General features: G+C 44.6%; 1 protein-coding gene across 1 annotated transcript in view; it reads right to left on the reverse strand.

Moving 5' to 3' along the window:
* Positions 1-18,010, reverse strand: part of LOC106613892 (cytosolic carboxypeptidase 6) — a 402,565-nt gene that overhangs the window by 194,914 nt on the left and 189,641 nt on the right. The window contains exon 5 of the mRNA XM_045687571.1: positions 10,068-10,284. Coding sequence (XP_045543527.1) covers positions 10,068-10,284 — 217 coding nt within the window. The remainder of the gene's footprint in view (positions 1-10,067; positions 10,285-18,010) is intronic.

Raw genomic sequence — 18,010 nt, forward strand, 5'->3', positions numbered from 1 at the left:
TGCAAGGAAGTGACACGACTAATTTATCTGAACATAATCCAATTATATTGGGATGGGGCTTAATGCACTTATCTTTTATTATTACATTCTAAAGAGATCATTAAGTGTCTGCTACAGTAGCAGTGATCATAGGAGGGTCCATTCTTGGTAGAGTCATGCTCCTCTTTGGGCACAGCCTCTCTCCTCTCACTCTGCCCTCGCACAAACAAACATCAACGCCTTACAAATCATACATAACCGGAAGTGTCCAACCTAATGTAAAACTGACCATACAAACAAATTAAGATACGTTTTGTATAAATTAGCTAGGGCTTACAGTTATATAGTATTGTATATTTGGTGAAGTGTGCAGAAATGTTGAGCTTTAAACAGCTTGCCGTATGGCTCCCATTCGGAGACTATCAGGGCTAACGTATCAGACTCACCACTGTAGATCACACAGATACAGTCTGATATAACCCACTGTATGGCCTACAGAGTTTCAGGGAAAACCATCTAGAGAGAGAAGTCCACTATATGAACCACACCGTTCTCATCATGAATCCTACACGACCCTGTCAATAGTTTGTCATTTTAATTGGAATCATTTAATTCCCTTTGATATCAATAGCTAGTTTCCATTAAAAAAAAGATCTCTTTGTTCTTAGAGCTGGTTTCATTTTCAGGTATTCGCTCTTTTTTAGCAGCATTCACAGTTGACTGCTCATTTGCATATAGCTGCCGATCTATCACTCCACAGAGACAACAAGCGTAATGTAAATGTGTTGCTAACTCGTTAGAAAGACCAAGGATTTGATAAAAAATTCAGTAATTACATTTAGTGATTCTCTCCAAGGGGAATGAAGGCGTAAAGGGAAAGCTTAAACATGACATGTTCAAAGAATGAACTAAACATTGACATGAAATGGAAAAAAACATGAGATATTCCTTGAAGAAGATGTGTATTTTCTTTCTGCGCTTCCCTCTTTATTTCAATACTTAACTGATCAATAGGAACTCCCACATGGAAACACATCGATAGAAGAACAAACGGCTTCTACTTTTACTCTCCTCTCCTGAGAATCATTTCATTCAGCAGTATAGTATTTCCTAACATAACCGGCGCCAAAGAGATGAATAGCCATGCAGATGGGAGTGAATCGACAGAAATCAACTGCCACGCCACCTGGCAGCAGATCCAAGTCCATCTCCTTGACATCCAAGTCCCCCCTCCCTCCATGCCCCCTCTCCAGCCAAGCTCCCCCAGAGCCCCCCATGACCCAAAACCCTCCAGCCTGCGCCGCTCCTGCTCTGATGAAAAGCAGGCCGCAATCCCTTTCAATTTCCCCAGTCTGCCTGGGTTCCGTTAAAGGCAATCGACTCAGTGAATAGAAGCACTATATCACAATATGCAGGTGCAGGCGTGCTAGAGAGGAGAGACATTGTGCCTTTGGAGAGAGAGGAGCTGGCATCCATCTCTCTCAGGCAGACACTCCAGTGTTGGGGAGAAGAGCAGACACACAGGCACTGGGGCTGGGGGGAGCTGAGGGAGAAAGGAAGAGGAGTGAATAGAAAGTGGAGGAAAAATGGGCCCTGTCACATCCTTCCTTTTTTCTTTACTTCAGGTAAAAAGGAGAAGAAATGCATTTTTGTGCAACAGGGGAGTTAAAAGAGAAGTGTGGAATGGACAAGAGTATCTGTGCAGGGCGGATAAAGAGCCTGGTGGGTGTGAGAGGCAGAGGAGGATGACTGGAGATGTTTGTTATCAGTCGTCTCCAGTCCCCACACGTCAGGGCACTGGGCCGAGCCGAGGCAGAGGGGCTGATCCCGGAGGAGTGTAGGGTTAGGGCCTGTGGCCAGGGTGGAGGCCACTGTTCTGTAGAGGACCCCAGGACCACGTAGAGAGAGAAAGCGCTTCAGAGGCCACGCTTGCTCATCCCCAACCCTGACCGCCCTAAACACACGCCCTCACCCATGGGCTGTCCTCCCTACGACTGCCTCAAGGCCCTATGTGTTTCATTTATAGTGAGACTGCCTCTTGTTGTTTTATTCAACAGGGACAATATGTCCTCTCCTCACATGTTTACCATACTGTGGTCAGCAGCATCTGAGGATGCCTTGTGTGACAGACAGGCTCATGAAAGAAGGACTGGAATGAGGATCAGACTTATGTAAGTCTCATAGGCTTTAGAGTTGTTCTGTTGAAAGCACTGCAGGGATGGCTGCTCCTCTTCATTGACTCTTATCCTCACATTCAATTCCATGGGAGTACATCTCACCCACACACCCACTCAGCTCCAACTGTCTGGCTCCAACTACTATGCTATGGGAACAGTGGAGAGGGGTACTGAGTGCTGTATACCAGGGTCAAGGACTTCACTTTGTTCAGCCTTTCTGAGTAAAATGACTCGCTTCATAGAAAATTCTCCTCACATGTATGTTGTGGTTTAGGCTATAACTGCAGGCAGGGATAAAACGGACCAGGTTTCTGATTTATATACCCTGGCAGTAATTCCATACCATAGCCACCAGCTTATCAGAAAACAAATTTGGCTGTATCGATCTATACAGTATTGAAGATTCTAAACCAGCACAACATAATCTTCCACTGTGGAATTAGAAACGCAGACATATAGGATCTGTCCCCAAGCCAACTGGGCCACACACTATTATCCTTCTAGGTAACTTTTGACAGGCTGAAGTTCTCAGAAATACACTAGTATCACAGACTTATTTTCATCCCAAATGACGTGATAGGAGGGAGTAATAATGACTATCCATCTACAATGGATGAAAATAACAGGCTATGCATTTCCTCCCCATTCAGCTTAAGCATTCAGAGCATAGCATCCTCATCTGCCACAGACAGGCGCTGCAGCCTCTCCTCCCTATGCCTAAATATGTTTTTCACCCATTTACAACAAATTAAGTTTCCCTCAAAGTGAATTTCAAGCTTGGCTGCATTCAGAGGGTGAGCAACTCTCTTTTCATTAATTTTCATTCTTTTCTCCTAACAAATGATCTACTGTACACCTCGCTCCGCTCTCTTTCTCTCTCCCCTTCCTTATCTCTTTCTATCTCTCCTCTTTTCTCTCTTCTTCCTTCCAGGGTCCCAACTCCCCACTATGGGTCTAGCAATGGAAAGCAATTACACTGTCAGAAAAGTGTATTCTGACCTATTAAAAAACCTGAACACTTTTAGAAAACTATTTCTTCTTTTTCCTCTTACTTGGCCTCATGGGAGAGGAGGACTGACACTAAAATGAAACAGATACTTTTTTACATGCACAGTCCTCCATCCATGGAGTCATCTAGAAAGTAGTGGTTAGTAAATATTCATTGTCGGGCGGCAGAGAGAGCGAGAAAGACGGCAGTGCAGAGCTCTGTGGCTTGGATTAGATTTCTCTGTGAAGGAGCAAACAAGCGTGTCTGCTGCAGTGGATCCATTTGAGAACACATCCCTTTTCCTCTGTCACTCGATAACTCACTCTCCCAACCACCTCCACATGACTCCCACACTGCTAGGTAGCACCTACAGTACCCACTCTCCCTCAGCAGAGCCTTCCTTCCCAGACTGCACCACCACTACCTACCTAGCCCACCACTGGAGCTGGGTGCCAGCGAGAAATGTCATCCCTGCACTGTGAGGCCTGTGGGTCTGCTAACTGTACCACCTCTCCTCTGGTGCCGATGCCTCAGTATGTGAGGACAGGGTTGTTGATGATGGAGAAGATCTATCTATTATTGGTGAGTGCAGCAGGAGAGAGAGGATGAGAGAGGAGGCAGAGGTGTTGTATCTGAGGCTGAGAGAGAGCTGCTGCCAGCTAAGTGACAACATAAGCCATGCTGGGTGATATCCTCCTGTCCATAAAGTACCCCTCTCCTCTCTCACCACTCAGTCATTCTATCTGCGGGCCCGTGAATATAAAGTAGCTCACAGAGCCGCTCCACAATATTGAGAGAGCGTTAAGCCTTAAAGGTGTGAGCGATTTCCAATTTCAAAAATAAATATTATCTCTGACTGAGCAAATCTGCTCTTTTTGTGCCTGCATTATAATAAGTCAACTTGGAAAATACACCACCATCTGACAAACATTCTACTGAATTATCTTTCTACCACACATAGGCTATGGCCTCCAATTCCACTTAAGATAACATATGTTAATGACAATGGCCACTGTCTCCACCACACTAGCCATACCTACCTTTCTTCCAGCCCACTCCATTCTTTCGTCATTACTACACTAAACACTGGTGAGATGGCATCGCTATAGGGGTCATGATATGCAATAAAGCACTGGGACAACAGCCTCGAGGAATCTCATTGGTCTAGATAAAAGGCCAGCTCAATAGCATGGGGTCGGATAAACCGTTTTATCTTCAATTTCATGTGGAATAAATTCCTTGCTCTACTGTTGGGGTCAGAGGCCAAGCCATTGATCCAACCTCGCTGAGATAAAACAGGTGAAACAGACCCATTTATATCCCTAAATGCACATCCAGCTACATCAGCACTTTCCAACTATGTTGGAATAGAGGTCAAAGACCAATAAAAGCCAGCTTCTTGTCATAGCAACCAGAGCAGCCAGGGTCAAGCAAAAGTGATCATGCATGACCCCACAACCCTTCAGAAAGGTTGAGTCGAGGTCTGGTGTATGACATTCCAGGCTGCTGCAGTGTATTCACATATAGGCAAACAGCATTCCTCAGCGTTCAGGGTGACAGCAAGACGTCATAACTAGAGATCATCAATTCCCTCTGTATGTTCCAAACGACTTCCACTTAGTATGGTCGCTGTATGTGATATTGTGCTCTCAGCTCATACAGATGATAATGAAGGTAGCTTGCCCAGGCAGTCTGATAGTGGCCCAACAATACCAGTCAGCTGTTGGAGGGCTCTCCAAATTAGACCGCCATCATAGAATCATTCATGGAAGAACAGACATGGCTGCTGTCAACAGCATCCTTGAACGGGGATGTGAAAGAGTGGACACAAAGGGAGAGCAAAATGCTTCATGATGTTGTGTGAGACACTTTGGCTGCTGTTAAGCCAGTAAATGGCAAGACCTCGTGCAATTACCCAGCAGCCTGGTTTCACACAGCATGGTCATCCATCCACCATGCAGTAGGAAAGACAAGCTAGTTCTCCTTCTCTTCTCTTCTCTTCTCTTCTCTTCTCTTCTCTTCTCTTCTCTTCTCTTCTCTAGCATCAGCTACTAATGCTCAAGTCAGTTTGACCTTCTCTCCTAGCGGAAGGTAGAGTGGCTATTGATTAAATCTTGGCACGCAGTGTACAAACACAGCGATAAGCCCAGCAGACAGCCGCAGTGCCAACTCCGTGGGCCAAAGGCCCCTCTCATCCTTTATTCCCACTAACAGGCACAAAGACACAGTCCCCTACAGCCTGTCTGCAGGAGACCCAGTGGCCATTAGGACCGTAGAAAATCACCTTCTCAGACCAGCACATCATCTGACGTTTCCACACGCCTCTTTCCTCCTTGGAGCATTGGGATGGAAGGGCCTCTTTACATCCTCAGTCTGTGTGAGCCCTGAACGTTTGAAGGTGACATCCACAGGGCACTTAGAAGGCCTATTATTGTAGACAAGCTCAGAGCTGGTTTAGAATGAGGAGCAAAGGGTTTTGTGGTTATTACAGCAAGCATTGTGTAACTCTGTTGCAACAATGTCAGTTTATTGTGTTCCTATGCCAAATTTGAGGAACTTGTTTTCCTTATTTAAGATGCACACTTCAAAATGATAAAATCCTCTGTTTTGAGCAAATACTTTTAGGGTGATTATTTTTTCCTCATAAAACACAGTAAGTATTGTGGAACTCAGAGATGGCAGCTGAGGCGTGCAGACTTAAGGATGGTCATCGACTCCTCACTTATCATCCTGAGCAGCTCTTATTTGCACATGAATCATAGATGGCTGCAGATAAGGGCTGCTTTGTCAGAGGTGACAAATAGTGTCACAGTTGGCCATCATGACAGGAAGGGAATGGTAAAAGTGCTTTCTCTGCAACTCCTAGACTGACTCTGCCCATAAGAAAACGCTTTGTCAACTTGTGTAACAAACAAACTTGGTGTGCTTTCAATACTGGGCCCTGGCCATCTTTTTAGCAGTCAATACGAGATAAATGGTGGAATAGTTTAAGGAAACTTCTGCCTGGATTGCACACACTTGTTAGCAGAGAAAGGTCCAAGCAGCATCCACTCTGTCTTCATGGACTTGTCGCTCAGGGGGGAGAGTAGCTCACACAACAGTCAAGGAATGGATTGTAGGAGAAATCTTCAGAAAGAGAGAACAGGGGAATGGATACAGTGCTTAACCCTTCCAACAGAAACTCTATAAAACCTTTCATATAATCCAGTAGTCCATCACAGGACTGTAGACCATCACAAATAATGTGTTAGGGTACAAGAAGCAAGAGAGACATCCAGTATGTCTGTAACGTCTGTCTTAAAAGAGCCGAAGGAAAGAAACCTTTGACCATAAACAAAAGCCTGAGCTGCCTGTTAAGTTGTCACAGACGAACAGAGGTTTTTCAAACCTCACCCCACATCTCATTGACTGACACCTGGGAAAAGCAGATGGCAAAAAAGATTTCCATACACTGACTGACAAACATGCAAACGCATACTGCTTAGTATGCTTACAAAGCTTTGGTGTTCACCTACAGTAGCACATACGCCATCAAAAAGCTGTTTTACTATTGGTCCCTGAAGCAGATCTAGGCGCTATATAAAAAGACTGCATGAAAAAAGGGAGTGGAGAAGAGAGAGAGAGAGAAAAAAACGATAAAGGGATGGTAGAGAGACGGAGGGTGAAAGGCAATATGCAGTTCAAGCATTTGTTATTATCCCAGAAGTGCAATTATAGTAGTCCTCCCCTATTACGGTAGAGCTATGATCTCTCTTTGTGTTTGGTGGAGATGAGGCATCACAATTACTGCAGCTGTTTATCGGTAGGCAGGTAGACCTAGTGTGCTACAGCTGCTTGGCCCTGAGGCCTGATTCCCTCTGCTTGTCTTCCAGTCTCTAAGTCTGTCACTCTGAGTCCAGTTTGTCTCCTCCTCATCTTTTCTTGCTTTGGCACTTGTTTACATTCCCTGAGACATCAGCCAATGTACACACTGACATAACCCTCCTTTCAAATCCCTCCAACAATGAAAGGCTGTGCATCAGTTAATGCGGAGTAGCAGAAAAGTGGAGGAACTGTGTCACTGACAAATTCTAGCCCTGCAGCTCTGACAAGCACTTTCAGGCTCATTCTGGTCTGAAACAATCCAAGCACCCTCTGATTTATAATCACACCTCAAATGTGTAGCTACATCTCTGAAATCAAGCTTTCCAACAAGTTCCATTTGGAGCTATGACTAGCCTATGAGCAAGCCATACCTAATGATCAGAAATAATGAGCATTGTACAGCACACTTTCTATCTTATGCCTTCATGCACAACTTAAACTGAGTGAGAGGCTGATTGAAAATGCTATTGTTCATGCTAAGGCAATCAGTCAAGCTCACCAGTGAACGCCACACTAAATGGTGAGGCTTTTGTTTTACCCCTTGATGATTTACTATAGGTCCATTTGCTATTTAATGCCACAGTGCCATTTCTGCATGGAGTCTGCATCTGAAAGGGCAATGGAACAAAAATCACTCTTTCATTGTGTGTGTAGATATGCACATGTGGTTTCTGTGTGTGTGTGGGGGGGGGGAATTCTTTCAACCAGCTTCACCTGGAATGCTTTTCCAACGGTCTTGAAGGAGTGCCCACATATGCTGAGCACTTGTTGGCTGCTTTTCCTTCACTCTACGGTCTAACTCATCCCAAACCATCTCAATTGGGTTGAGGTCGGGTGATTGTGGAGGCCAGGTCATCTGATGCAGCACTGCATCACTCTCCTTCTTGGTCAAATAGCCCTTACACAGCCTGGAGGTGTGTTGGGTCATTGTCCTGTTGAAAACAAATGATAGTCCCACTAAGCGCAAACCAGATGGGATGGCCTATCGCTGCAGAATGCTGTGGTAGCCATGCTGGTTAAGTGTGCATTGAATTCTAAATAAATCACTGACAGTGTCACCAGCAAAGCACCCCAACACCATCACAACTCCTCCTCCATCTATTCACCTACTAGGCGTCTCACAAAGACACGGTGGTTGGAACAAAAAATCGAAAATTTGGACTCATCAGACCAAAGGACAGATTTCCACCAGTCTAATGTCCATTGCTCATGTTTCTTGGCCCAAGCAAGTCTCTTCTTCTCCTCTGAACAGATGATGTTGAGATGTGTCTATTACTTTAACTCTGTGAAGCATTTATTTGGGCTGCAATTTCTGAGGCTGGTAACGCTAATGAACTTATCCTCTGTAGCAGAGGTAACTCAGGGTCTTCCTTTCCTGTGGCGGTCCTTATGAGAGCCAGTTTCATCATAGCGCTTGATGGTTTTTGCGACTGCATTTGAAGAAACTTAAAAAATTCTTGACATTTTCCAGATTGACAGACCTTCATGTCTTAAAGTAATGATGGACTGTTGTTTCTCTTTGCTTATTTGAGCTGTTCTTGCCATAATATGGACTTGGTCTTTTATCAAATAAGGCCATCTTCTGTATACCACCCCTACCTTGTCACAACAACTGATTGGCTGAAATGCATTAAGAAGGAAAGAAATTCCACAAATTAACTTTCAACAAGGCACACCTGTTAATTGAAATGCATTTCAGGTGACTACCTCATGCAGCTGGTTGAGAGAATGCCAAGAGTTTGCAAAGCTGTCATCAAGGCAAAGGGTGGTTCAAATATAAAATATATTTGATTTGTTTAACACTTTTTTGGTTACTACATAATTCCATATGTGTTATTTCATAGTTTTGATGTCTTCACTATTATTCTACAATGTAGAAAATAGTAAAAATAAAGAAAAACCCTGGAATGAGTAGGTGTGTCCAAACCTTTGACTGGTACTGTATATGGTAAGATCTTCCAGCTAACATGTATCATGTGGGTGTGTGAAGCCACTGGAGGGACTTGGGCTCTTTATTGCAGCAGACGGAAAGGTCCCCTCATCCCTCTCTCATTGCAGGTCGTAATGAGAGTGCTGGGCCGGGCTGTCAGAGATCCAGGACCGCAGGACATTAAAAGACAAATAAGGCCATAAAACGCCTCTATGACTATGCATACTAAACTAATCCTTAGCCTGAGTGCCAACTTACTCAGTTTTATGTCTGAACTTCTTGTATTTATCACAAAGTGCTGGTGAGGCTAAAAAGTAGAACTAATGCTGCTCACTTTGGAGCCCTCATTTTGTACTTGGACATGCCATAGGACAGTGGGAAGCATAGAAATACTAATAGAATTCTAGAATTCTAATTATATGATGGGAACTACTGAAGGAATATGCCGATACCTGTTCTTGTCTTTGTTGCCAATTCCTATTAGTTGAGGTATCACTTTCTGAAATTATTCTTCACCAACATCATCTGCCCTTTCAAACCATATTTCATAAAAATGTGACTCCTTTTTAAATTTGCGCCACATTCCTTATTAATAAATGCACTTTCATCATTGCCCCTTGCAGCTAGCTCTCCTTGACAAATGTAAAAAAAAAATGATAATAATACAAAAATAATAATAATAAGCATTTCTAATGAGTTTTTCTCCTACTATTATTTGATAAGAGCAGCCAGTACTGCAGGCAGTGTGAATGATCCTGTGTCTGTTCCAGTGAGAAGAGAGAGCTCTCCTGATTACAGGCAGCAGTGTTCTCCCTCAGAGGGCCACCAGCGTGCAGCGCTGCACAGGCACAACACAGAGAGGAGACACTCTGTGTGGCTCCAACCAGCCTCCACACCACCTACAGTAGCACAGTCAAGGACCCCTCCTGTCCTCTCTCTGGCTACAATCACACAGAGTTGAACAGTCATAATGATAACATGAAAATGTGAAGCGGAGGACTGGTGGATAGACCTGGGCAGTGGGTTCTTTGGTAGTCTGTTGAAAACTGTTTGATGAGAGAGAGAGCGAGAGGACACACACACGTATACGCACGCATGCGCACGCTCACACACACACACACACACTCACCACACTGAGCCCCAGCTGCTCCCTCTGCAGGTAGTCCAGGTTCCTGCGCTCCAAGCTGTCCAAGTAGTGCTGCAGTCTGGTGTAGGTGTAGGGGTAGCAGTAAGCAAACTGGTACACATCATCCTCTCGGTCAAAGCAGAAGGCGAAGGACATCACGTAGTTTCTCCGATGGTCAGGGCAACGGTAATAGTACACATTCTTAGTCGGGAGTCTTTGCCTGCAAGGACAGGGGAACATTTGAAGGATTTAGAGAACATTCATCTCTCATATACAATACATACTGTATACATATTAGATAATTCCCTCAGAACCTTTCACCAGACTCTATCAGGTTGATAACTGATTATAATGGGACAACTGCTTGCAGCGTTTTGTCTATAAGGTCATTGGTATCAATGTGAGAGTATGGGCCAGTAGGGAAAGTTTCTAGTCTCGCTGTCATCCGGTCTGTTGTGGTAATGCCAAGGGCTACAAGGAGAGTGATCCAGGGGCCTTAAGTAGCGATCAATCAGAAATGTGACACTACTGCATCCCCTACAGCCTCTCAGTTTACTACTCTGCTCTGCTCTCTCTATTCCCCTGGCAGCCTCTGCATCTCTCCTGTTCACTGGGCATCATCTGAGTTGCATCCCAAACTAAATGTATTAAGCAGTAAATAAAGAAGGACAATGGTAGACTATGGATATTTCATACAGGCTAACAATTGATGGAACATCCCAGCTGAATGAGTGTCTACGCAGCTGATAACTGCATATAAAGCCTGTGCACATGCAAATAAAAAAGCTGACAAAAAGGATATGTGAGAGAAAAGGTGGGGGGGGGGGTGAATAACGATCCACAACAAATGTTGGCAAAGAGGAGTAGAAGAGAGTGAATCTTCTGAGAGGGGAAAAAGCAATAACGGACAGGCATTGAGCTGAGGCCACAGAGAGGATGATGGGAGGGGGAGGGAGAGAGAGAGTGAGTGAGGAGGAGGGAGACAGAAGATAAGGAGAGGATGAGAAAGAGGAGGCAGATCAGAGGCTGTGATGGCAGGCTGCTGGCGTCTCTCCTGTAGGACCAGGATCAGATTGAGATGCTATCTGTATCTGATAGCAGCCTGCCGTCCTGAGCGGCCTATCTGATAAGCAGAGGGCAGCAGGCAGCCTGTCTCAAATGAACCTGGGACTCACTGACCCCCCTCTCAATAAGCCCCATACTCTCAACTAGGGATGGGCAGATGGGAAATAGGCTGTAGGCTGTTGGTTTTTATGCTGACGTGCTCACACACACACACACACACACACACACACACACACACACACACACACACACACACACACACACACACACACACACACACACACACACACACACACACACACACACACACACACAAACACAAACATTCAAAGAAAACGCTGCTGCCGCGGCAAAGTGAAACACAAAATGAAAATCAAACCAAATTAGCCGAGTTGTATAAGGCAAAGTGAGGAAAGGGGGAAAAGGCCAAGCTGATTATTCCCCTGGTAGAGGAGAAAGTGTTCCTATCTCTGTGCAAGTGTGCCTGTCTCAGCAGAATACTAATGCAGCCACCCCGCCCTGCCTCATGCCTGGCTGAAGGGAAGGAGAGAGAAAGAGGGGAGAGAGGTAGAGAGAGGGGAGTGAGAGGAGAGGGGGCAGTAAGCAGTGTTGGCCCGCCCCCCTCCAGAGAAGGCTCTTATCCAGTGTCTGCAGAGCCCCAAGGCTGGCTGCCTGGGCGGGTGCCTCTCCCACATCACTGCACTGCATCCTACAGGGCATTAGGTGGCTGACGAGCTAGTCGACAATACTACTGGGCACAGGCCCAAAGACATACACCACACATTCGTATGTATACATGTGCTCAACAAGCGTCATGAAGAGGAGAAGGAATGGGAGAAGGAAGCAATAATTAAAAACTTTTCTCTGAAGAATTTCTACATTTACACTAACTTTAATCTGCTTGTGTAATCAAGTATACTCAGTGTGATATTTTGGGCTCATGGCTCATGCAATTACCTTTAATTTAAATTAAGTATATTACCTTTAATTTAAATCAAAGGGTTTTATTCCTAATCAAACATATTGGTGGAATGTGGGATGAAAAATGTGTATTGGTGAAGTGTTTGTCCTGTTCATGTGAATTACACACACACACACACACACACACACACACACACACACACACACACACACACACACACACACACACACACACACACACACACACACACACACACACACACACACACACACACACACACACACACACACACGCACAAACACACACACGCACAAACACACGCACGCACCCATGAACGCCCACACAAACACAGTACAATGATAGTTTGTGTCAGGAGGTCCCAGGTGTTTTGTTTCCTCCATTGCTTGTCCAGAGCTGAGTGCAGGACATCCTGCTGTTCCCTGCACACCCAGGAGACCTGACAGGCTGAAAACAGGGGGCAGCATTACCCTGTCACACCCCACCCCGGAAGAATGAAATAAGATGACACTTTATCCAGTTATTTATTCATCTATCTGTTTGGCATTATCCAGCCGTGCAGCTCTCCTCTGTACCATTTGACCTTGTTGGCTACTGAGCGAGTCTTCGATATTGATTGTAATTACACAACAGGAATTTACTGCTGGCCATCGCAGGACTGCTTTACTGTTATGGGCCAAAGAAAATAGCTTTGTGTCTTCCTCTGGAGAGCAGCGATGCAGAGGTTGCTGTCACCCTGGTTTATATCTCTGCAGTGTCTGCTCCTGAACGGCTGCTGGCAATTCGTTTTATCTAAATAATGCTGCCCCATGCCTCTCGTACTTCAGGATGTGGTACAGTGCCCCCATTCCCAAACAGATTTATCACTGCATGTGGCAACAACAAAAAAGCCGCCTCCGATGATAATGTGCACAAACGTGGTTTCACAATTCAGTGCCACAGCAAACACACGCTCACACACGTCACCAACATTTTCTACACCACAGAAAGTTCCATCCTAAAGCTCAAGGTCATCAACTGACTGAGGGCTGTGAGACGTGTTAACACAACTTCTATACAAGAGCAGGCATAAATGAAGATAAGAAAAACAAAACTCTGCTTGAAATTTCTTATGTGATAACACGACTTCTCCAGCAGAATCCGGGTCAACACCAAAGAGAGCAGAGCACTGGCAGCTAAAAGCAAGCCTTTACTGGGGTGTCACTCTCCTTCCCACTGCTTTTCAACTTCTCACCTGTTAGCAGATACAAGAGGGGCTTTGATTTTGATGTTGATCTGTTTCCCTCTGAAGTCTCAGAGATGAGGGATAAAATTGGTAGCTTTCATACTAGGGACATCTTGTCTACATTCTCAAATCAATCAAGCGTAGAGGTCACTGCAGTCACGCTTCTCGCTTTTCTCTCTGCTCCCTCTCAAAGCTGAGCCTGTCAAGCGCTCAATGTTGGGAATGGTTTAAAATATGTCCCACAAGTGCCACAGTTCTACACCATCTCAATTTGTGACAAATGGAAGCTCTGTTCCTAAAATATAAATGTTTACATTTGGATGATATTTTTCACAATGATACTATACCACCATAATATACTACAAGCCGCAGTTGAAGAGCCAATCTCTCTACCTACGCTGCCAGATGTTGAACAATTTCACTTTTGTTGAAACATGGCACAGCCTCCTTCTTTTGCATACTAATCCAAGCAGAAAATAGCTTTAGAATGATCTGAAAACAGTCAAGTATGCCTCCTACTCACATGTGTGATGTATCTATCCATCTTTTTAGGATGCAGATCAGACATAAAGACGGTATCCAATGGCACTGTTACTAAGCAACCTCTCTTGCTTTGTCATTCTGTTGGCCATATGTGATCACTGATGGTATACTAGAGTATAGTGTATAGTGATTGCCACTGCAAGTCACTGAATGTCCTGGAAAGCATCAAATCAGTGCGTGGGTTTAAAACAATGTACAGTAGTCACGGGTTGTTAGTAGGCTCCGGGCTTTCCTTTGGAAAGGCATCTCAAAGCCCACTTTTTGTGGAGACAATAAGCAGTTTACAGAGACATCTGAGCCTGAACAGAGACCCTCTGAAGCTGAGTGGTTTAAACAAGCCGCTGGAAGATTTTCTAAGGTGTTAACATCAAAACCGTTAAGAGATTTAATTTGCTGTCTTGTCCCTTTTTCCACAGCATTTTGGGGAAAGACAGAAGTGAAAAAAGGCATCACACGTGAGATGTGACGTCCATGTCAGAAGTGTTCTCTTCTCACCATTCAACCCTCATGATTTGATTGTTCTATTCACTCGAGGTAAACTTGTTTATTTGTCTCCCCAACATTATGCTGTCTGATATCGGCATTTAAAATATCATTTTCTTTAGAGACTTCAATAAATTACAAACCCTTGGGTGAATTAGATGATCAAACAGGCCAACAATCAATATCAGATCACATTCATAGAGCTTTACATGATTGAATAGTATGCAGCAGCAGATACAGTATTCTACCAGAGTTAAACAAATCCCACCTAAAAGCACCAAATACTATGTGTAAGTGCCTTGGCGCTGTACTTTGTTCTATTGCAGGAGCATGCGGGTGAAGCTTCACCTCCACTCATAAATGCTATGGGGACATAGCCATGTTAGAGTGCCTGGCAAACAGCAACACACACACACAGCCTCCCAGACCTTAAATCATTGGGTCATTAGACCTGAAATCATAAACTCAAAGCCCCAGAGTAATGCACTAGGGTTGTATATTCCAATCTGCTTGCATGCAGAAATGGAAACTATGAGGAACTTGAGCCAGGTCCAAGACACTAAGGTGAAATTCACTAATAGCAGTTTCTTACATCTATAAAAAATAAAAATTCTTTATCTCTATTTGAACTGGTGATTAAATGTGAAATCATAGACTGACAGAGAGTGGATTTTCAGAGTATTAGATTAGAGGAGGTAATGGATGAAAGTGGATAATGGATAAAAATGAGAGCTATTGTTGCAGAGAGGAGTAAGAAGCAAGTGGATTATATAGGTATCAGGTCACATAAGAACATGGAAGGTCGCTGCGCATCCCCATGGTGCTTCTTCTGTTTATCACACAAACAAGACACCACTCCCCAGCTCACTTTTATTCATGTTTTAAGAGCGTCGCAAATTCTCTCGACCGAATCACTCAGAACACACACACTGGGTACTTAAGTATTCAGCTAGAGGCATCGACTCAACTTCAGGGTTCGTTTTATGGCGTCATTAAATATATCAAAATAAGTAATCAAAATACATGCCATTAGAATTACTCAGTGGGCTCATGGGTGATAAATTACGGTACTGCTGACAGTACCTTGAAACGCAGTGGAAGATTTTTTCCAATTTGGGTTGACTGGGTAGTGGTGGTATGGAGGGAGCCAGGCAGGCAGCACTGTAAAGTGGGTTCATACAGTAGGGTCAGTGGTGAAGCATAGAGGCTTGTGATGGAGGATAGTCCTTCTACAACCCCTCTTCTGGTGAGTGGGCCGCATTATCCAGGATCAGGCCATTAGTCTGTAGTGCGGAAATATTCCACTCACATCCGTGTGTAAACAGTGGATCTCATTCATACACATATCAGTCATGCACAGCAGGTTCAACAGACAGACATCTCCATGGGTGTTATGTGGATGTCGATGTGATGTAAGGCCAGAGGCTTGCGATCGCATTCAGAGTCAAAACCAGGGCAAACATGTCTTAAATGAGGTCTTGAGAATCATGTCCTGTCTGATCAGGCAACCTTGTACCGTGCTCAGTGCTCAGAATCATCCTGGAGAGGAGCGTAGCTGTGCCAGCACCCTGATTGACCAGCAGATGGCCACACCTCTCGGTGGTGTTCAGTAGTGGCATGACCTTCCCATCCCTGCTACAGACAGTCCCAGGTCCACTCGCCTGTCTTTAGATCTCTCTAAAGTACTGTGGTCAATACCATAGGACTAAACTTCATCCAAAACCTGTGAACCAATCTGAAAGTTTGAATATAAACTTGGTGTGGATATCTTTGATTTTTCTCAATGGGGTTAATTAATTTGATTAACAGTGGACTATGTGCCAGACAGGGCAGAGGGTTGACTAGACCGCAGCACTCTCCCCTCCCCCAGGCCCGCCCATGGCTCCATGCTGGTGCAGCTACAGGTCCCACTGTGCTGAGAGCAGATGATCACCTTGCCATCGCCAGCGTGGCGCCGCCACCCCCCGGGGCATGAGGGCAGGTGGCATTAGTCTGGGAGGGGGGCACTAACACGCCACAACCATGATGTCAGTGTTTTACCCTGGTGTGTGTGTGTGTGTTGATACATGTGTAAAAGTGTATGAAGGGTTATGATAACAGGAACAAACAGCAGCTCCCCATGCACCTACACCATGCAGCATTAGACTCCACCCCACATTAGTGTTCAGTCTCAGCCAGGTCCCAGGGGAGCCACAACGCCACAGAGTGGTCTGGCTGACAGCAACACACCCATCACACCCATCATACTAGGACTACAGCTAATGTGAATATGCTAAACATGGAGTAAAGAGAATGTCATAATGACTCATAATAGAAAAGCTGTTTGAGATGCACTCACCTCTGTAAACAACAAAAAAAACTGCTGGCCTTGCCCAGCTGCAAAAAACAGGGAAATCACACATTCTATTAGACACACTGATAAATCAGTTAAAGGTGTCTGAAAGCATGTTGTAAACAAATAGTGTCTATGAGATAAAGAATTGAAAGAGAGAGAGCAGGTGGAGTGGTTGTGAGACCTCTCTCTCTCCTCTACTCTCCTCTCCCAGGGGAGACGGGGATGTGTCTGCTGTCTGCACCAGCTCACTGGGTGGAGTGGACCCAGGGAGACAGCCTGGCGCCAGACTGGCTGGCAAACAACACTGCACCCAGACACACTCACACACTCACACACACACATATGCACACAACCAACGCAAAAAAACAACAACAAAAACACACACACATTGCTTAGATCCGAGACATACTGTAGAGCAATCTGCTCCTGACAACCGCACCACATTCATTCTCCATAGAAGGCGAACAATGGCTCTCTCTGTTAATTACAGGAAGGCAGACATGTAGCTTAATGTAGCCTAGGGCAGTGTGCTGGAGAGATGCTGTTGAGATGGAGTAGAGATGACGGAGTGACAGGGCTTTCTGAGGGCTAATGCAGATGCATCTCCAGATTCAATTTGCCTGCTCTCTGATAGCATTATCTTCCCAGACAGACAACCTCCCCTCTCACTCCTTTGTTGTCTGTGAACTTACCTCAAGTATTTACATAAACATTCATACTGGGATAGGACAGGAGTCTAATGTGAAATGTGTAATGATTCCTGTAGAGTAAACGATATACAGTAAATTCACCTGCAGGTTCCTGAAATATAGAAGTTGTGTTGGAAATGTGTTCATCAAAGGAGACATGTTATCTGCAAAAAAAAACATTATTTCTGAAAGTGAAATTCCAATGATGAAAGTATTCCCATCTCAGCTCTCTTTGTAAAACCTCTTTGTTGCTTTCTCTCAGCCATAACGTAAATCTCAAAAATACACATCCACATACTCATTAAATAGAGTATGACAACAATGATCTCAGCCGTATCATAACCATGTTACTGAGTCTGTGTCAGTATGACTCATCAGATAGAGGTTAGGCTGATGAGATCATCCACTCTCCTGATGGCAACACGACAAACCATGAGGTCACAATGAGGTCATCAGAATAATATCATACACTTAGAGTGATGTCATAGTGTACACAAGAAATGAAGAGCATGAACCAGTAATTTCACTGGTTAGGAGAATGACCTCACAAATACACAAGGACATTAGGACAAAGGATAGTTACAATCCTTATGAGATTCAAAACAATAACATCATATTGGATAGGATCTGCACTTTGGATTTAGGATACTGCCTCAACAAAATCTT

Source organism: Salmo salar, chromosome ssa10, assembly GCF_905237065.1.
Source record: "Salmo salar chromosome ssa10, Ssal_v3.1, whole genome shotgun sequence".
NCBI classification, from domain to species: domain Eukaryota; kingdom Metazoa; phylum Chordata; class Actinopteri; order Salmoniformes; family Salmonidae; genus Salmo; species Salmo salar.